At 38.7% G+C, this 20,384-nt stretch overlaps 1 protein-coding gene across 6 annotated transcripts in view; it reads right to left on the bottom strand.

The window, feature by feature from the left end:
* Positions 1–4,620: 4,620 nt before the first annotated feature.
* Positions 4,621–20,384, bottom strand: part of LOC106087209 (ras-related protein Rab-11A) — a 31,585-nt gene continuing 15,821 nt past the window's right edge. For all 6 annotated transcript variants that reach the window (XM_013252180.2, XM_013252176.2, XM_013252178.2 and 3 more), the window contains exons 3-5: positions 17,104–17,225; positions 13,404–13,752; positions 4,621–5,696 (exon numbers count right to left, since the gene is read on the bottom strand). In XM_013252180.2, the coding sequence (XP_013107634.1) occupies positions 5,563–5,696; positions 13,404–13,752; positions 17,104–17,225 (605 nt within the window). In that variant the 3' untranslated portion in view covers positions 4,621–5,562. The remainder of the gene's footprint in view (positions 5,697–13,403; positions 13,753–17,103; positions 17,226–20,384) is intronic.

Raw genomic sequence — 20,384 nt, 5'->3', positions numbered from 1 at the left:
CGTAAAAATTCAAAGTCGTTTTCAAGGCCAACAACGCTGTAACTCCTACATTTTTTCGAATTTCGAAAATTTTTAAGCATTCCGCAGTTCGAAATTCGAAGACGATTCGGAAACTAAGCAGTATAACTTGAAATTTCACATTTTATTTTTTTGCGTTTTTTTAGCAAAGGCTAACCCCTTATGAAAATTTTCAATTGTTGATGCGAAAAAGTTTTTCAAGTTGAGTATACAATATTGAAGAAAATGGCAAAAAATTCGGTTAAGTGCAACTCCTATGATTCTCCTTCAAGGAACAAGCTCAAAATCGCATAATCAATATCCGAAAAATGCAAAAAAAATCAACGTGAGTTTGAAATTGCTGTAACATCCTTAGTTTTGCGAACTTCAAAATTCTGAGCACACCGTTGGATTCGTGAAGAAAATCTCTTTCCGTAGAGGTGCTGCATAAAGCGATACTGTAAAGGTTGCTATGAAAAACATAGCAAAAACCAATTTATTTTGGGCGTAAAAATTCAAAGTCGTTTTCAAGGCCAACAACGCTGCAACTCCTACATTTTTTTCGAATTTCGAAAATTTTTAAGCATTCCGCAGTTCGAAATTCGAAGACGATTCGGAAACTAAACAGTATAACATGAAATTTCACATTTTATTTTTTTGCGTTTTTTTTAGCAAAGGCTAACCTCTTATGAAAATTTTCAATTTTTGATGCGAAAAAGTTTTTCAAGTTGAGTATACAATATTGAAGATAATGGCAAAAAATTCGGTTAAGTGCAACTCATATGTTTCTCCTTCAAGGAACAAGCTCAAAATCGCATAATCAATATCCGAAAAATGCAAAAAAATCAACGTGGCTCTGAAATTGCTGTAATTTTTCAGGCACCGTTGGATTCGTGACAAAAATCCCTTTCCGTAGAGGTGCTACATGAAGCGATACTGTTAAGGTTGCTATGGAAAACATAGCAAAAACCAATTTATTTTGGGCGTAAAAATTCAAAGTCGTTTTCAAGGCCTACAACGCTGTAACTCCTACATTTTTTCGAATTTCGAAAATTTTTAAGCATTCCCCAGTTCGAAATTCGAAGACGATTCGGAAACTAAGCAGTATAACTTGAAATTTCACATTTTATTTTTTTGCGTTTTTTTAGCAAAGGCTAACCCCTTATGAAAATTTTCAATTTTTGATGCGAAAAAGTTTTTCGAGTTGAGTATACAATATTGAAGATAATGGCAAAAAATTCGGTTAAGTGCAACTCATATGTTTCTCCTTCAAGGAACAAGCTCAAAATCGCATAATCAATATCCGAAAAATGCAAAAAAATCAACGTGGCTCTGAAATTGCTGTAACATCCTTAGTTTTGCGAACTTCAAAATTCTGAGCACACCGTTGGATTCGTGAAGAAAATCTCTTTCCGTTGAGGTGCTGCATAAAGCGATACTGTAAAGGTTGCTATGAAAAACATAGCAAAAACCAATTTATTTTGGGCGTAAAAATTCAAAGTCGTTTTCAAGGCCAACAACGCTGTAACTCCTACATTTTTTCGAATTTCGAAAATTTTTAAGCATTCCGCAGTTCGAAATTCGAAGACGATTCGGAAACTAAACAGTATAACTTGAAATTTCACATTTTATTTTTTTGCGTTTTTTTAGCAAAGGCTAACCCCTTATGAAAATTTTCAATTGTTGATGCGAAAAAGTTTTTCAAGTTGAGTATACAATATTGAAGAAAATGGCAAAAAATTCGGTTAAGTGCAACTCCTATGATTCTCCTTCAAGGAACAAGCTCAAAATCGCATAATCAATATCCGAAAAATGCAAAAAAAATCAACGTGAGTTTGAAATTGCTGTAACATCCTTAGTTTTGCGAACTTCAAAATTCTGAGCACACCGTTGGATTCGTGAAGAAAATCTCTTTCCGTAGAGGTGCTGCTTAAAGCGATACTGTAAAGGTTGCTATGAAAAACATAGCAAAAACCAATTTATTTTGGGCGTAAAAATTCAAAGTCGTTTTCAAGGCCAACAACGCTGTAACTCCTACATTTTTTCGAATTTCGAAAATTTTTAAGCATTCCGCAGTTCGAAATGCGAACTTCAAAATTCTGAGCACACCGTTGGATTCGTGAAGAAAATCTCTTTCCGTAGAGGTGCTGCATAAAGCGATACTGTAAAGGTTCCTATGAAAAACATAGCAAAAACCAATTTATTTTGGGCGTAAAAATTCAAAGTCGTTTTCAAGGCCAACAACGCTGTAACTTCTACATTTTTTCGAATTTCGAAAATTTTTAAGCATTCCGCAGTTCGAAATTCGAAGACGATTCGGAAACTAAGCAGTATAACTTGAAATTTCACATTTTATTTTTTTGCGTTTTTTTAGCAAAGGCGAACCCCTTATGAAAATTTTCAATTTTTGATGCGAAAAAGTTTTTCGAGTTGAGTACACAATATTGAAGATAATGGCAAAAAATTCGGTTAAGTGCAACTCCTATGTTTCTCCTTCAAGGAACAAGCTCAAAATCGCATAATCAATATCCGAAAAATGCAAAAAACTCAACGTGGCTCTGAAATTGCTGTAACATCCTTAGTTTTGCGAACTTCAAAATTCTGAGCACACCGTTGGATTCGTGAAGAAAATCTCTTTCCGTAGAGGTGCTGCATAAAGCGATACTGTAAAGGTTCCTATGAAAAACATAGCAAAAACCAATTTATTTTGGGCGTAAAAATTCAAAGTCGTTTTCAAGGCCAACAACGCTGTAACTTCTACATTTTTTCGAATTTCGAAAATTTTTAAGCATTCCGCAGTTCGAAATTCGAAGACGATTCGGAAACTAAGCAGTATAACTTGAAATTTCACATTTTATTTTTTTGCGTTTTTTTTAGCAAAGGCTAACCCCTTATGAAAATTTTCAATTTTTGATGCGAAAAAATTTTTCGAATTGAGTATACAATATTGAAGATAATGGCCAAAAAAATTCGAAAAAAAAAAAATCCGGAAAATTTTTAAGCATTCCGCAGTTCGAAATTCGAAGACGATTCGTTAAGTGAGCAGTATTACTTGAAATTTCACATTTTATTTTTTTGCAGTGTTAGCAAAATTTTCAATTTTTTATGCAAAAAAAAAAAAAAGAATTTTTTCCTAAGAAGTTTGAAAAATTGTATCGTTTAATTTTTGGGATAAAAAAAATTGCCGACTTTCGACAATTACCAAAACATGGAGAGAAAAATTCTTGTAACTGATTTCAATCGTCCACTTTACGCCAATCCAAATCTCATTACGATACCTCTTTCCTAACTCGAGCTAGAAGTTTTCTGAGGCAGCTTTATTCATGGGTATTTTTCGTCGTTAATGAGTTAATGCAATTTTTTGTAAAGGCCGAATCGCAATGTAATCTTTTCAAAAGATAAAATTTATGTGATTGTTTTGAACAAAATTTTATTAAAATTTTCTTTAAACGAAAATCTTCATAGAATTTTCTTGCAAAAAAAAAATTAAAAATAGTCCTTGTTGGATTTGATGGTTTCTTTATTAAAAAATAAATTTATGCCAATAATCCTACTTCTTTTGACAGCATGTACTGTTTTATGCCAAAATCATTAAATTCGGCTTTCTTCGCTATATGGTCATTAAATAATAAGAAAATATTTTTTTTTTTTTGTTGTAGAGGCTTGGGAGAGCTTTTCGCTGAAATTTTGTCCTTATAAAAAAATTCATTCAAATTTAGTCTTTAGAAAAAATTTTATTAACATTTTTTTTTTATAAAAATTTTGTCTTAATGAAAATAATTTCGAGGGGGTCAGTAGAGAAGGTTACGTTGAAATTTTGTCTTTAGAAAAATTTCATTCATTCTTTCGTCTCGAAAGAGAAACAAACAAAAATTGTAAAATTTAATAATCTCGCCCTAACAGGCAAAAACTTTGAAAAATGAAAAATTTGTTTTTATAAGAATTTCAATACAATTTTGTCCTAATGAAAAAGGCATTCCTGCAAAATGTTGTCTTTGAAAGTATTATAAATAAAAAACAAAAATCCAAAACCATTTTGGGGGGCCGCCCCCTCCCCCCTTGTCTACGTCCCTGCACTTCAGGGTATCATCTAAATTCCTTAGAGTAACTCGAAAAAGTAAACCAAACCGAACCAAACGATTGCAGGGTGCTGGTGGGGTCTATGACCTAAAACTTACTAAAACTCAGTAGTGGCAAGGTTTGTTTTTGCATCATGAGATAGGCACAGGTCGTATGTGCTTAATCCAGGGAGAAGAACAACCTTTATATTGAACCATACACATTAGGGTGGGTCTATTTTGGTAGTTGTCAAAATCGTTATCTACGACAAACTTGAGCAGTTTTATCTAAGAAACTATTGGTCCAAAAACTAAAATGAGCTTACGATTTTTATGGATTAAAACTTGAGTTTTGTCGCTTTTGAGTAAAGATCCTTGGCTTTTTTGAGCAAAATTGCTTAGAATTTATTTTCGATTGGCATTTGCCAACAGCTTGATGAGTTTGCTTGCTCTTCTAAATGCACCCGCCCGAAATACACATATTCACAACATTGTTTTTTTTTAATTTTTCCTTCATATTGATAAAAATCATAAAAATTAAAAGTTCAATAACAACATAGCGATGTATTTTTTTCAAATCTTTTTATTTCATTTGAAATTATATTTAAATTTTATTTGTTGTTGTTTTTCTTTAAATTACGCGCAAATATATATATATATACTTTACTTTAATTAATATTATATATTTTTTGCTTTTAAATTTTTCTTGTTTGTTTTGTTTTTCCTTTCTTTATTTTATAAATTTAAAATGTAAAAATATTAAATTTTTCATGTAAAAAATATTAAGAGGCAAACTAAAAAAAGTCTTTTTCAAAAATAAATTTCGAATGCAAATCAAAAGAAATAACAGCTGGGGGAGAGACGGGGGAACGAACGAACTAAGAACGAAATCTAACTAAATTACGAAACAAGTGTCGCTTTCTGGATGCTATTTTGGTTGTTTATAGGTTATTTAGGATCGATCTGGTATTAGCTTTTTGTCTAGCAAACAACACATGAATTATTTTGTTAAAATGTTATTTTTTTTTCCATATATTTTGATTTGAATAGTTTCAGTTTCTTTTTTGTGTTTTTTTGAGAGAGAATTCTGCTGAGTGTTTGAGTTTTTGTTTGTGATAGGAGCATAAGGATGTGTGCTGTGTTGCAAAGTATGGACAATTTGTATCAATCGAATAACTCAAACTCTTTTTTTGTTTTGTTGTAAATTAAAAAATACTCTTTTTAGCATGATGTTTATTGTTAATGGATGTTGTTTTCAAAGGAAAATGAAAGCAAACATTATGGAAATATATTTTTGCGTTCTGCCTAATGTTTCCAATTACATAGTTCTTTGTATACTGCTGGGGTTGTTTTGTTTGTTTTTCACTAATTAATCAACGCTTCTTATAGAAAAGAAATGGGAGAATAAATTTTTTAAATAAAAAAAAAAATTATAACATGAGCTTTCAGCGTGTTGTTGAATAAAGGTGTAATAGTGGTTGTAGGATTTGGGGCAGCTATAAGGCGGTCACTGACAGCATTGTTTGCGTACATCATTAGTAACAGTTGGCTTAATATCAATGGGTACGTCATTGCCAGGACGAATGACATCACCTTCCGGTGGATCACGTATTTGTTTTTGCGAAACAATACGGTAAATTTCTGCAAAAATAAAACAAAAAAATTATATAGAATTATGATTAAACAATTATTTTTGTAATTTTTATAATGGAGAAATTAAAAACCAAGTAAAACGGCATTAAGTTTGGATGGATCGAACTTTGGATACCCACCCCTTTTGTCACAATCCGGTGAAAATTGTATGGGTTGCCCAAAAAGTAATTGCGGATTTTTTAAGAGAAAGTAAATGCATTCTTAATAAAACTTAGAATGAACTTTAATCAAATATACTTTTTTTACACTTTTTTTCTAAAGCAAGCTAAAAGTCACAGCTGATAACTGACAGAAGAAAGAATGCAATTACAGAGTCACAAACTGCGAAAAAATTTGTCAACGCCGACTATATGAAAAATCCGCAATTACTTTTTGGGCAACCCAATACATTGAGTGGTCTAATAAATATAAGTCACTGTTCAATTTTGTAAAACAAAATATTAGTCTTTTTTGCAGCTATATCCAAATATAAACCGATGTCGAAAAGCCTAACAAAAGTCACTGCGTCATTGGTCCCAAAAGTGGGTGTCAATTTCGAGCTCTATTCGCCAATACCTTTCATTCGAGACCCACATTGACATGGTCGGTAAATATGGCCGATTTAGGGGTGTTTTAGGGTGTGGGGTGGCCCCCCACACACTTAGCCCTGAAAATATATCAACATCATGCTCTATTCTCATATATCTCACCTTTCATATGAATTTCGTATTGCAATTTTCCTTGAAATTGGATATCAAATTCGTTTTCTAATCTCAAATACCTTTCATTTAAACTCCTTATTGCGAAAGTCAGCAAATATGTCCGGTTTGGGGTATGGAACCTAATAACTATCAATATCGAGCTCCACTGTCTTGAAGACCCAAATTGTCTTTGTGAGCAAATACGTCCCAAATACCTTTCATTTGAGCCCCATATTTTCGTAGTCGGCAAAAATGACCGGTTTGGGGGTTGGGGTAGCCACTCAGTGACTTGGATCTAAAAATATATATCAGATTTGTGTTCCTCTCTCTAAAATACGTCCTATTTGAGCCGTATATTGCAATGGTCGGCAAATACTAAACCGATCTGAACCATATATACTTAATATATTAGTATATTTGGGTTAGATGTCGGAAGGCTTAAAACAACTCACTGATTCAAATTTCAGCGAAATCGGGTAAGATCGGTCTATATCGCAGCTATATCTAAATATAATCCGATCTGAACCATATTTGGGTCCTGCGTTGGGAGGCCAAAAATTACTCACTGTTTCTAATTTCAGGGAAATCGGTTAAAAATAAAGCTTTTATGGGCTTTAGACCCTTTGTCGGCAGATCGGTCTATATGGCAGCTATATCTAAATATAGTCCGATCTAAACCATATTTGAGTCCTATGTGGGAAGGCCTAAAACTACTCAGTGTTTCAAATTTCATCGAAATTGGGTAATAAACGCAGCTTTTATGAACTTCAGAACCTGTATCAGCAGATCGGTCTATATGGCAGCTATATCTAAATATAGTCCGATCTGAACCATATTTTGGTTAGATGTCGGCATTTATGGGCATTAGACCCTTTATCGGCAGATCGGTCTATATAGCAGCTATATCCAAATATAGTCCGATTTGGTCCATTCAACAACTTAACCAGCGTGCATCAAAAAGACGTATCTGTGCCAATTTTCAGCTCAATATGGGCTTAGTTAAAGCTCATGTCTAAACAGACAAAACCGCTTCAATTAAAGCACTGGAAGACAACAATGAAGCATTGATTCCTGAGATACCGGCCGAAATGTTGGAAAGAGTATGCCAAAATTCGATAAAGCGGATGGACCATTATATGGACCGTACTATCGATTCAAAACAGAATTTCATGCATTTTTCTGAATTTGATGTGTTTTTTTGAAAAACCATCCTATAGCTCTTAGGTTAGGTTAGGTTTAAGTGGCAGCCTGCCATAGACTCAGACGTTTTCGTCCATTGTGATACCACAGGAACAGAATAAGGAAGATGCCTTCTAATTCCTACCGTTGAACCTTCCAGAGATCGCGTTAAAAAGCCCAATAACTTGCGAATTTTCACATCCGCTAAATCAGACAGGTTCTCAATGAAATGAGAACCTAAAGTGGAACTCCTTTTGATTGCTTGTGCATAACCAAAAGAAGGTGTTCTTTAGTCTCTTCTTCGATGTCCTCACAGCTTCTGCAAAAGTCGTCGCTGGCAACCTTCAGTCTGTCAGCTTGTTTTCCAATTACACAGTGACTTGTCATGACGGACACAATGACTGAGACTTCTGTTCTAGCTAATGACAGCAAAGCAGTAGACCTCTTCAAATCTAGATTAGGCCACATAGTTTTGGAATGCTCACAGCGCCCTCTTTGTGACCATCTATCATTCGTTGTCCTTCGGGCCTGGTCCTGAAAACTTATCTTACATGTCGCTAGAGGCATACCCATGGGTTCCAGTATCCCTGGAATGTGTAGGGTAGTTCCAAGTCTCGCAAGCTCATCCGCTTAACAATTCCCTGGGATATCTCTGTGGCCCAGTCCAACTTTGTGACCCACCCGCACAGGGCTTGTCGGGTCCCGTTTCGATGCCATCCCCTTCTGTCTCGATCGTTGCAGGGGGATTTTCAGTCTCCTGCCATCCGTCAGACTTTAGCGATGCGGTCGATAGTTCCTCAGGCAAGTGTTCAGCAACAACTGCTGAGTCGTCTCTTGATTCCCCAAACCCCACCGCTTCCGTTGGATACAACCCCTTCAGACTTGTTGAGGTCTGCGAGACAGCTGGAGTTTAGTACGAATACTGCATGCCTCCGGTCACCATCAGCCTCATCCAATCCAGTCGGTGGTTGAAAAATGGGGATTACATTCCCTTTGTCTTGCAAGTATCGATTCAGGATCTTAGGGAATCCTTGGTATCCAAGCACGCGCCATTGGTCGAGAAGGAATATTTTCCTTCTTGACTAAATCTGGCCATATCTCACCAATCCTTTTTTAGCGCACAACAATACATTTCAATTGAGCATTGATCCCCGAAGGCAATTAGTCTGTAATGGCCTCGATACCAGCCTGAATCGTCACAAACTGGAGGAGACCCAGGAAATTCCGCAAGGACATCGGAATATGCTGATGACAGTCCATTGACTAGCCCACTCCAATTATTCCTAGGTATGCAGCCCTGTTCTTCTCCCCTGTCGACAACTTCCATAACCAAACTGTCCCTAGCGACATTAGCTAAGATTCTTGGACCCATCATACTGTTGTTCGCCCTAGTTCGTTTAGGCATGGGATGCCCTCCATGTAACCACATCCTTTTGGCTGACTACGGTGCAGTTTTTGAATCCCGATGTGAAGTCTTTGGGGAAATCCCAAGCCCAATTTAGGGAGTCTCTCTCCCTTTTAGTGAGAGTCTTAGGTTCATTCCCACCAAATCCTAAATAAACCTGAGACCGATGCGTCTTTTGTTATTCCAACCTCTTAAAGAGCGTGTTGGTATGACGGGGAAGGCCGATGGCCTCGGCAAATTATAGACATGCGAAGAAAGAAGAAGCCAAAATGCCGCACAAATCCACCCTTTGGGAAAAAAATGTTTAATATAGACAACATACGGGGTGCGCCAGAGAAACCTACTCATTTGAAAGGCCAATAAAAAAAATCCTTCAGTTTTTGTTTAAATTCTTTTTTTATTTGAGAATACAGTATCCCAATTTATTTTTTCATATTTTATTCTTGAAAATGATAACGGGTAAGTGGCGACCTCCTTTGCGCATACATTGATTAAGTCGTTCTTGAAATTCGTGTCCACTCTTTGGCAATGGCTTGATGATTGTTGTTCTTGAGCTCTGCTATGGTCCATGGCCGATCGACATATACTTGGGATTTCCAATAAAGTTTGAAAGTGAGCCTCGTCACTAGAAAAAAAAACTAACGCGTCTTCAGGCAGATTGCCAATCAGCATTTTGGCGGGCAACAAAATCGCTTTCATGTTTTGTTTGTTTCTCCTTCAGTTAATTCTTGCACAACAGCCAATTTATAGGAATGAAATAGAAGGTCTTGATGGAAAATTCTTTGTTGTTGTAGCAATTTTTTGTGTTCTATCGTCCGTCTGTTTGATTCAGTTGAGTGTCAAGATCCAGGAACTCTTCGACGGGTGCGTCCCGAGGGATCTGGGTCTGTGTCGAGTGGGTCTGGCTGGGCAGTTATACAGATAGCTGGGCAGTTTAACAGGTAAACATGTATCGTGTGGTCCCTGGTCACAATCGGGACATACATCTTCCAATCTTGCTCTGGCCTTACATCACTACGGGAGTATAGTCATACTGAATATGTTGCAAAGTGATGTGCAAACATAGACAGCAGTGGGTGACAAGCGTTGTCGCCTTCTGCATCCTCGACGTCGGACTATGTGACCTCCCGGCCTCTCCCGTGCGGCAATATACACAACAGCAGCATCTCAGCCCCAATATTGTCAGGCCAGCGCCGGGAACTATTTAATTTTTGCAAATGAATTGTAACAGTCTCCGTGGCAAGATCGACGAGATTGTGGATTTATGAGAATTCGTTGTTTTTGTAGCAGTGTGTCGTCGCTGAGGCGGGAGTCCTTGCCGATTTCGGACTCCATCGGGTCAATCCAATACCTACAACCGGCTGCCATGGGATTGATGGATAATTCGTCGAACAGTGGTGTTAAAAATTCCCCTGGTAGCTGCGTATTTGCCAGCCGAATGCAGGCGAGAACACAAAACTGATTGCCTCATTCTTTCGATATTTTGCGGAGTTCTGATGGCACGTTGTATTCCATTTCTGGGATAAGCGACACTTCCACACTCGCGAAATGAATTAACCCATTACAGAATCAAATTATGGCCAGAAACGAGTCTGTGAGGAGGAATGTCAAAGCAAGTGCGGATTAGAGAGAAGAGAAGCTATGGACGGCGAAGGCCCGCTGCTCGCTAGACCAGAACATAATGGTAACTGACTGTAGAGAGAAACGAACTTGGGGATTTCCCCCTCTTGATGCGCCCACTCTCGACCCGCTCAAATAAATAAGTTTCTCTGAAGGCCACCGTAGCGCAGAGGTAAGCATGTCCGCTTATAACGCTGAACGCCTGGATTCAAATCCTGGCCAGAACGTTAGAATAAATTTTCAGAGGTGATTGTCTCCTCCTAATGCTGGCGACATTTGTGATGGCAACCAGAGAAACGGTCCGGGAGGTTTATTTATCAACAAACCAAGTGCTGCCGGCAAATGGCTTGAGGACCTTGTTTCTACTTTTAACCTTGTCGCGAATTGCATTGGCATGTGGGGAGAATGTATAAGAGCTGTCAGATGTGACACCATGTATTTTGGGACACTTGCTCATTATACACCTCACGCGCATCTGTAGTGAACAATGTGGCAGAAGATTTGGTGGCAGATATCTTCAAATCTCACGCAGCGAAATAAGTGCCAAGTTTGTCGAAGTAGGCGTTAAACATAACGCAGATGTCACCAACGGGTGGGAGCCCATTGCTATGAAACGGATATGATACGATCTCTATGTCGGATGATGGGAGTGAAATGTAGTATATCATTCTGCCTTGGGAAACTCCCTGCTTCACTCTACGGTGTTTCGACGTATTATCCCTAAATTCCACACAGATAATTCGCGACCCAGTCTTTCAGACCTAACTGAAGCGACATGTTGGCGATGTCCTCAAATAGTTAGGCATGGCTGGCCGTTTCGAATGCCTTTGATATCACATTACCTGGACTGAGCCATGACAAATGTGTGCGGTGATGGCATGCAAAACAGCTGTTGTGCTATGCAGTTTTCGAAATCCTTGCTATTGCTTGGCGAGTGGAATTTCTTCAACGAGTCCGTTTCGAATGCCTTCGATATCACATAACCTGAACTGAGCCATGACAAATGTGTGCGGTGATGGCATGCAAAGCAGCTGTTGTGCTATGCAGTTTTCGAAATCCATGCTATTGCTTGGCGAGTGGAATTTCTTCAACGAGTCTCGGGAGAAGAAGCCCATTAAGCGTATTGACTACTGGTGAGAGAAAGGAGATCGGTCTGTACGACTTCACCCAGATGTTGTTGTTGTTACTGTGGCCAAGTTTGTATGTGTAGTAAGCGATCCTCGTTCGTTCCGGTCCATAAAACCGTTCGCTGCAGGAACATTATGACCATAGGTTATTAAAAGGAGTCAGTAACTCGCCTTGTCATATCGAGCATCATAGGCACTCAGTGTGCCGGTCCCACCCGACCTCTCACTGAAACTCTCCATGCGATCTGCGACTACAGTTGCAGCTACTCCTTATGAAGCATTCCACTATGCGCAACCTGTGGACGTGGCCGGTAGCTACCAGCTAAGATTCTCGTGATGACGGGTCTGGTGTTTTACTTATCTTTGTGCTGACTGCGTAGCGGGAAATTAGGGTCGTTTTCAGTGCCAAGACGGGAAAATCCAGCCACTCCCTGTGAAGAGACTTTAGACCAATCAGTCTTACGTCTTGGGCTGTTAGACGAGTACATCAGGGATCTTCTGGACGTATCGATGGTAGGCTGCTACTAACATGCCTACACCAAGGGTAGTTCAGTTGATAGTGCCCTTGGGAAACAGACGACTTAGCTGGGATGACCTTCTTGCATATAGAAAGGGCTTTTAATAACATCGATTTAGGGTCCATACGTCGTTCTCTGGCGCATATGTGTGCCGGAGTAATCCCTCCCCTAGGTTCATCTTTCGCTCTCTTATTTATTTTTTTTTTATTGTAAGTTTACATTCCTATAAGGGTCCATTCAATAAAATTCCAAAAAGTACTACTCTAGGACGAACACATCACATGAGACGTGTCAAAGTGTAGCGGGTGCCAGACTCGTGTCCTTTAACCTAACTACTGGATAATTTACCCAAAAAGAGCTATATCAAGTCATAGTCCCATTTGGACCATAAATGAATTGAATGCTGAACATTGTAGAAGTCATTGTGTAATATTTCAGTCCATTCGGATAAGAATTCCTCAAGAAGCAAAATCGGGAAAATCGCTTTATATGGGAACCGTATCAAGCTATAGATCGATTCAGACCATACTGGACACGTGTGTTGAAGGTCATGGGTGAAGCCGTTGTACAAAATTTCTGCCAAATCGGATGAGAATTGTGCCCTCTAGATGCTCAAGAAGTCAATATCCCAGATCGGTTTATATGGCAGCTATACCAGGTTATGATCCAATTTGAATCATACTTAGCAAAGTTGTTGGAAGTGATACCAAAATACCACGTGTAAAATTACAGCCAAATCGGATAAGAATTGCGCCCTCTAAAAGCTGAAGAAGTCAAGAACCCAGATCGGTTTATGTGGCAGCTGTATCAGGTTATGAACCGATTTGAACCATACTTGGCACAGTTGTTGGAAGTGATATCAAAACACCACGTGTTTTGGTATCAGCCAAATCGGACGAGAATTGCGCTCTCTAGAGGCTCAAGATGTAAAGACCCAAGATCGGTTTATATGGCAGCTATATCAAAACATGGACCGATTTGGCCCATTTACAATCCCAACCGACCTACACTAATAAAAAGTATTTGGGAAAAATTTCCACGCCTAGCGTTCAATACAATACAGAAATGGAAATTCCTATAACAAATTTACCGGGTGGCAACGCAACTGAGATTGTGTTGCAATCCATGATCATTTTTTTAAAGGTTAATATGGATGCGGCACTTACCTGTGAGTATATTCTGGAATGCAGTTTCAACATTAGTAGAATCTAGCGCTGAAGTTTCAATGAAACTTAATCCATTGCGTTCGGCAAAAAGTTTAGCCTCATCGGTTGGTACTGACCGCAAATGCCTCAGATCAGACTTATTACCCACCAGCATAATGACAATGTTCTGATCAGCATGATCACGCAACTCCCGCAACCATCTTTCGACATTTTCATATGTTAAATGTTTTGCAATGTCATAGACAAGCAAAGCACCAACAGCTCCACGATAATAGGCCGATGTAATAGCACGATAACGCTCTTGGCCAGCTGTGTCCCATATCTGAGCTTTAATTGTTTTACCATCAACCTACATATTTGTTTTTTTTTTAAGGAAATGAAAAAAAAAATGTAAATTAGTTTGCTTTTCAAGGTGTAGCAGTCTAACGTTAAATAACTCATAAAGGTGAACAAATATACACATATACATTGGAGTGGATCGAAACAAATGGGTAAACCATAGACAATGTTACCAACATCATTATATTTCTATAGCAATTTTTATATTTTTTTTATTGAAACTAAATTTTATTAAAATATAAAACAACTTTTTCAAAACTAGACAATTTTTTAAAAAAAATTATTTCTACAGAAAATTTCTTTAGAAAATGTTGTCAAAATTTTGGCGGGCCCTCCCCCTTACCCTCATTTTCAGAAACGCAAGATCTCGGTGATGGGTGATGCGATTTAAGCGAAATTTTGTGAGCTCTCTTATTCTAACCTGAAAATAAAAATTTGGTATCCAAATTTCGGATATACCAAATATATATCTATACCAATTAGGACAATATGGGACAATATTGGACTCAAATGAAAGGAATTTAGAATAATAAAACGTATTTGATATCCAAGGCACCCCTAAAACTGACATATTTACCGACCATGGCAATATGGAACTCAAATGAAAGGTATTTGCGAGTAGAATACGAATCTGATATCCAAATGTGGAACTTAGGTCCACCGCTTCCCCGAAACACTCCCCAAACAGGACTTATTTTATGACCATGGCAATATGGGTCTTAAATAAACGGTATTTGAGTGAAGAATACGAATCTGACATGAAAATGTGCGTCCAAAGATTTGGGGGGGCCACTCCTCCCAAAAACACCCCCCAAAAGAAGACAAATTTATGACCACAGTAATATGGGCCTCAAATGAAAGGTCTCTGGGAGTAAAGCACGAATTTAATACCAAAATTCGGGAAAAGTGTCTTTGGGACCACCCCACCCCCATAATACCACTCATACAGAAAGTATATGGTGACCATTCCAATATGGGGCTATAATAAGAGGTATTTTAGAGTTGGACACGAATCTGATATATATTTTCAGGGCCACGTCACTGAACGGCCGCCCTATCCTCCAAAACACCCCCCCCCCCCCCAACACGGTCATGACGACTATTTAAATATGGGGCTCAAATTAAAGGTATTTGGGAGTAGATCACGAATCTGATATCAACATTCGGGGCCAACTGCCTAGGGGCATAACAACCCCACCCCATAACAACCCCCAAATAGGACGTATTTGCTCACCATGACAATTTGGGTCTTAAAGGGAGTGGATCTCGATATTGATAGTTTTTAGGGCCCATAACCCAAACCGGACATATTTGCCGACTTTTGCAATTAGGGGTTTAAATTAAAGGAGATTATAAAACTAATTTGATATCCAATTTTGAGGTCAATGGCAATATGGGGTTCAAATAAATGATATTCGAGAGTAGAGCACGATGCTGAAATTTTTTCAGGGTTAAGGGTTTGGGGGACCACCCCACTCCCCAAAACACCCCTAAATCGAGCATATTTACCGACCACATCAATGTCGGGCTCTAATAAAAGATATTGAGCAGAATAGTATGAAATTGATACCTACTTTTGGGACCAATTTTCTGGGGTTATACCCCTTTCCCAAAACACCCCCCAAGTGTTTGAGGAAGCCTCCTCACACAAACTCGCCTTAAACCAATGGCAATATAGGGTTTAAGTCAAAGCTTTTTTAAGAGAAAAGCACGATGCTGATATTTTGTCAGGGCCATGTGTCTAGTAGACCACCTCACCCCCGAAAACACCCCTAAATCGAACATCATGAGAATATCGGGCCCAAATAAAGTCTTTTAAGAATGGAGTACATCTAACATCCAAACTTAAATGACCCTAAACCCTCCGAGCGAATTCTTAGACCAATAAAGTTCATATGTGATTCAGATACTACTATCCCATGTACATTCCAGTCCGAACGGCGTGCCGCTTGGCTTCACCACTTGGTAGAGAAGTTTAACATGGCAGGATACCTCACAAATGTAGCTAGCATTTGTAAGAGGATAACCACCGCTGATAATTTTTTATGATGTTACGCCGGGATTGGAACCCAGGCGTTCGGCGTCATAGGCGGACATGCTAACCTAACCTACGAACGGCGTGCCGCTTAGCGACACCACTTGGTAGAGAAGTTTAACATGGCAGGATACCTCACAAATGTAGCCAGCATTAGAAAGAGGATAACCACCGCTGATAATTTTTTATGATGTTTACGCCGGGATTTGAACCCAGGCGTTCGTTGTCATAGACGGACATGATAACCTAACCTACGAACGGTGTGCCGCTTAGCGACACCACTTGGTAGAGAGGTTTAACATGGCAGGATACCTCACAAATGTGGCCAACATTTGTAAGAGGATAACCACCGCTGATAAGTTTTTATGATGTTTACGCCGGGATTGGAACCCAGGCGTTCGGCGTCAAAGGCGGACATGCTCTACTCTACTGTTAGTCAAGCGATATAGATATACTATTTTCGTAGCATGGTATGTCACTGAAAACTCTTTAATTGTCGAAAATAAATATTCAAAGGATAATTTTGTTCAGCTAGTTTATTTATAAAGAAAAGTTTGTTAAAACTTTACGTCTAAAAAAATTTTGTCAAAATTTTATTTCCTAGAAAATTTTTTTCAAGTTTAACGTCTTAAAAAAATTTTGTTCAAATTTTTTTCGTTTTTGGATTTTTTTTCTGTAGCCAATTTTCTCAAAAATACTTTGAACACTGCATTTTCTTTAATTTACTTATTCAATCTAGCCTAATGTATGCGCACACACACACATGTGTTTAAGCTTTTAGGAAAATTAAAAAAGGAGGATAATGTCAACGGTGGTGCCATTTACCATAAAAATCCCTGTCTCCCCCAGAAAATTTTCCGTTAACCACCCTATTGAGTTTACTCTTCATATCCTATCCCTGACCTAAACAATTTTATTTAACCTTTGTGTGCTCAGTAAGTATGAAGAATGCGTGAGTGTATGTGTTTGCCTGGCACAACAGCTTTGGGGACGTCTTACGAAAAAGAGGAAAGAAAACGCATTCGCCTTGTCGAATTTTAATTTATAGTCGAGTCCTTTTTGTTTGTTGCACATGATAGCAGCGCAACCGCCAAAAATCAATAGCAAAAACTCACCATCACCCTAACACCCTTTTATGTATAAACAAGTGCTCGTTTTTGTTTGATTTGCCATTTTCCTAAAAAACCTTCCATACAGTATTCATTTTATGTTTTTTCTTTTATCCCCTCTTTTGCTTGGAGGGGTTAAGTTGTTCTAGGAATATTTTTATTTTATTAACCAACTAACCAACATACATACTACATTTAGCCAATGTTGCTTACTCACCTCTATGCTACGTGTGGCAAACTCAACACCAATCGTTGATTTCGATTCCAAATTGAATTCATTGCGCGTGAAACGTGAAAGTAGATTACTTTTGCCGACACCAGAGTCGCCAATTAAAACAACTGCAAATAAAAATTAAAGGAAAATTAGCAACATTAGAAAAAAAAATTGAAAAAATGGTGAAAAATTGTTTTAAAAACAATTTTCGAGATTTTTTTGTTGAAAATAATGCAGACGCTTTTTCGCCAAAAATTCAAAAATTCTTAAAAATTTTCAGAATCTTATATTTATACAAAATTTTGTAAAATCTTTAAAGGGTGAGTTATGTTTTCGATATGGCAGCATTGGTTGATGTTGTTTTTGTTGTAGCAGTGTGTTGTACACTATGGCGGCAGCCCTTGCCGATGAAAGACTGCGTCGGACCAATTCGCTACGTACAACCGGCAGCCATTGGATTGAGCATTGGTTGATAATTGTTTCCAAGCGTAATCTGTGAAAGTCCAAGCGTAATCTGTGAAATCCATGAACATTCCACTAAGGAACAGGGGCAATCCTCTCATATATAAATGAGTGCAGTCCGATTCAAGTTTAAGCTCACTGATAAGGGGCCTCCTTTTTATAGCCAAGTCCGAACGGCGTGCCGCAGTGCGATACCTCTTTGGAGAGAAGTAGTACCTCACAAATGTTGCCAGCATTAGAAGGAGGAAACCACCGCTGAAAATTTTTTCGGATGGTCTCGAAGCATTCGAACCCAGGCGTTCAGCGTCATAGGCGGACATGCTAACCTGTGCGCTACGATGGCCTCCATTTCATCATGTGGGAACTCAAAAACGAATTACAACTGTAAATTGTTGAAATTTATTATCAAAATTCGTACTCTGTGACAACAGCTGGATGGAAATCCACTATTTTATCGGAATGGATGTCTTGTCATTTCTGCCTGAATGGTTGTGTTAATAAGAAAAACGAAGACAGCCATATGCCGTACAAGAATTACTGAAGCATCCCGAAAAAAAAGCTTCATGGGTCTATTTATCTTCAAAGACAACGATGGAAGAAACGTTATCGTCAAGTGTTGTAAAATTGGACCTTACGAATGGTCCATTTGTACCGGAGCCGCAGCAAACATTTACATAAAGTGAAGAAGAGCAGCCCACCGTAGTTCAGAGGTTAGCGTGTCCGCCTAGACGCTGATCGGCTGGGTTCCAATTCTTTCGAGAAAATCAGAAAAAAATGTTCAGCGCCGTTTAGCCTCTGCTGACGACATTTGTGAGGTATTATGCCATGTAACTCGACTAATTAAAAGCGATGGCTTCTCATTAAGCTTGAAACTTAAATGGGAAAGCATTAAAAGTAATTGCGGATTTTTTAAAAGAAGGTAAATGCATTTTTAATAACACTTAGAATGAACTTTAATCAAATATACTTTTTTTACACTTTTTTTTCTAAAGCAAGCTAAAAGTAACAGCTGATAACAGACAGAAGAAAGAATGCAATTACAGAGTCACAAGCTGTGAAAAAATTTGTCAACGCCGACTATATGAAAAATCCGCAATTACTTTTTGGGCAACCCAATATGTTTGCCCTCATCCTTTATGGAAAGTTTATGGGCGAATTTGTTTTTGCATTTTTCCAAAAGGAAATATTAATAGGATTAGGTAGGTGGTTTTGGATGTAACAAAACTGGAATATTATACGACAACATGGGAGTGAGAGCAGAGACAAGGCTTTGATATAAACTCAATTTCCACAGGATCTGACGGGCCTCACGGAGACATCGGAATTTTAGAATTATGATGTTGATGAAGGCTTATCCACAACCATTTAAGTAACCCGGACCTGATGGAATATTTCCGGCATTACTACAGAAGGAGGCGGATTATCTGGCGCTCGATTTGGCCACTATTTGCACAGTGTGCCTAAGACTTGCATTAACTCTGAAAGGCGTCAAGGATGGTTTTTATACCCAAGCCCCGTAAGCCAAGTTATGCGAAACCATACAGACTAATGAGCCTTACCTCCTTTCTACTCAAAATCATGGAACGTATTTTGGATACCATAATAAAGATTAAAACATCCAGCGAGCTGTTCAAATACAAACAGCATGCCTATGTCAAGGGAAGATCGGTGGAGACTGCCCTGCATGGGATTGTGCTAAAAACAAAAGAATCTCTCGATGACAAGACTTACACGGTTTGTGCATTGAGGTAGCTTGTAACAATGTGAGGACCGATACACTGATCTAATGCTTAGACTAGTACCGGTTCCTTAGAGACTGGATAAACCATATGCTAAGGAACAGTTGGATAAATTTTGGGTCCCATGACATAAAGATAAGTGGAAAAGTGGCTCTGGGCACGATAAAAGGGGCATTTTATAGCCAGTCCTATAGGTGACCACCGTAAATAAACCTATTCCGGACATTGACTGACTTACAATCACATAGCAGCCGGTTGTACGTACCGGATTGATCCGATTAACTCCTTCATCGTTAAGGGCTGCCGCCTCAGTGTACAACAACCAGCCGAAAACACTGAGTAGGAATTTGAATCTCTCTGCAACGCAGACTATATTATAATACTTCTACCCTTCTAAGGGGTAGTAATCCGAATCAGTTATGTATAAAGGCCGAAAGGGTATTAGAGATAGAATATAACTAGGTGTCTCAATGTTAACACAGAGAAGACTTAAATCTGCCTGTTTACAAGGAAGACGAAGGTGGGCCAATTTAACGCACCGCATTTCATCAACAGAACGATTACAATATTGACACTTAGGGGTGATCTTGGACAGGAAAATTAACTAGAAGTGTCACATTAGGGAGCGTACCGTGAAGACTCAAAGATGTTTGGCACTATGCAGACGGACCATAGGCCCGAAATGAGGTCTGAATGCGAAGATAGTTAATCCACAGGCTCTACCGGAGCTTAATTAGAAAAATACTTACTTACGACTCAGTAGGTTGGTGAACTGCGATGGAGAAAAAGGATAATACAACAGTTTACGGCCAGCACGGGACAGCTGTGAGCACCACACAGGCCGGAACAATGAGGTCCGATATGTGTGTTGTTCATTGCTGTTACGAGAAGCTTAGCTGCGAGCTACCGGCCCCTTCCACAGGTTGCGGATAGTGGAATTCCCTATACGGAGTAGCTGCAACGGCAGTCTCGGACAATCAGCGGTATCGAGCGGAGAGTCTCAGTGAGTTGTCGGGCGGCACCGGCTCTTGCACAAATACAGGGTGCCTATGATGCTCGATATGACAAGTTGAGTTATTGGCG

This window comes from Stomoxys calcitrans, chromosome 2 (assembly GCF_963082655.1).
Source record: "Stomoxys calcitrans chromosome 2, idStoCalc2.1, whole genome shotgun sequence".
Lineage (NCBI taxonomy): Eukaryota > Metazoa > Arthropoda > Insecta > Diptera > Muscidae > Stomoxys > Stomoxys calcitrans.
Note: the sequence above shows the minus strand (reverse complement) of the source record. Positions and strands in the feature narration are given on the sequence as shown.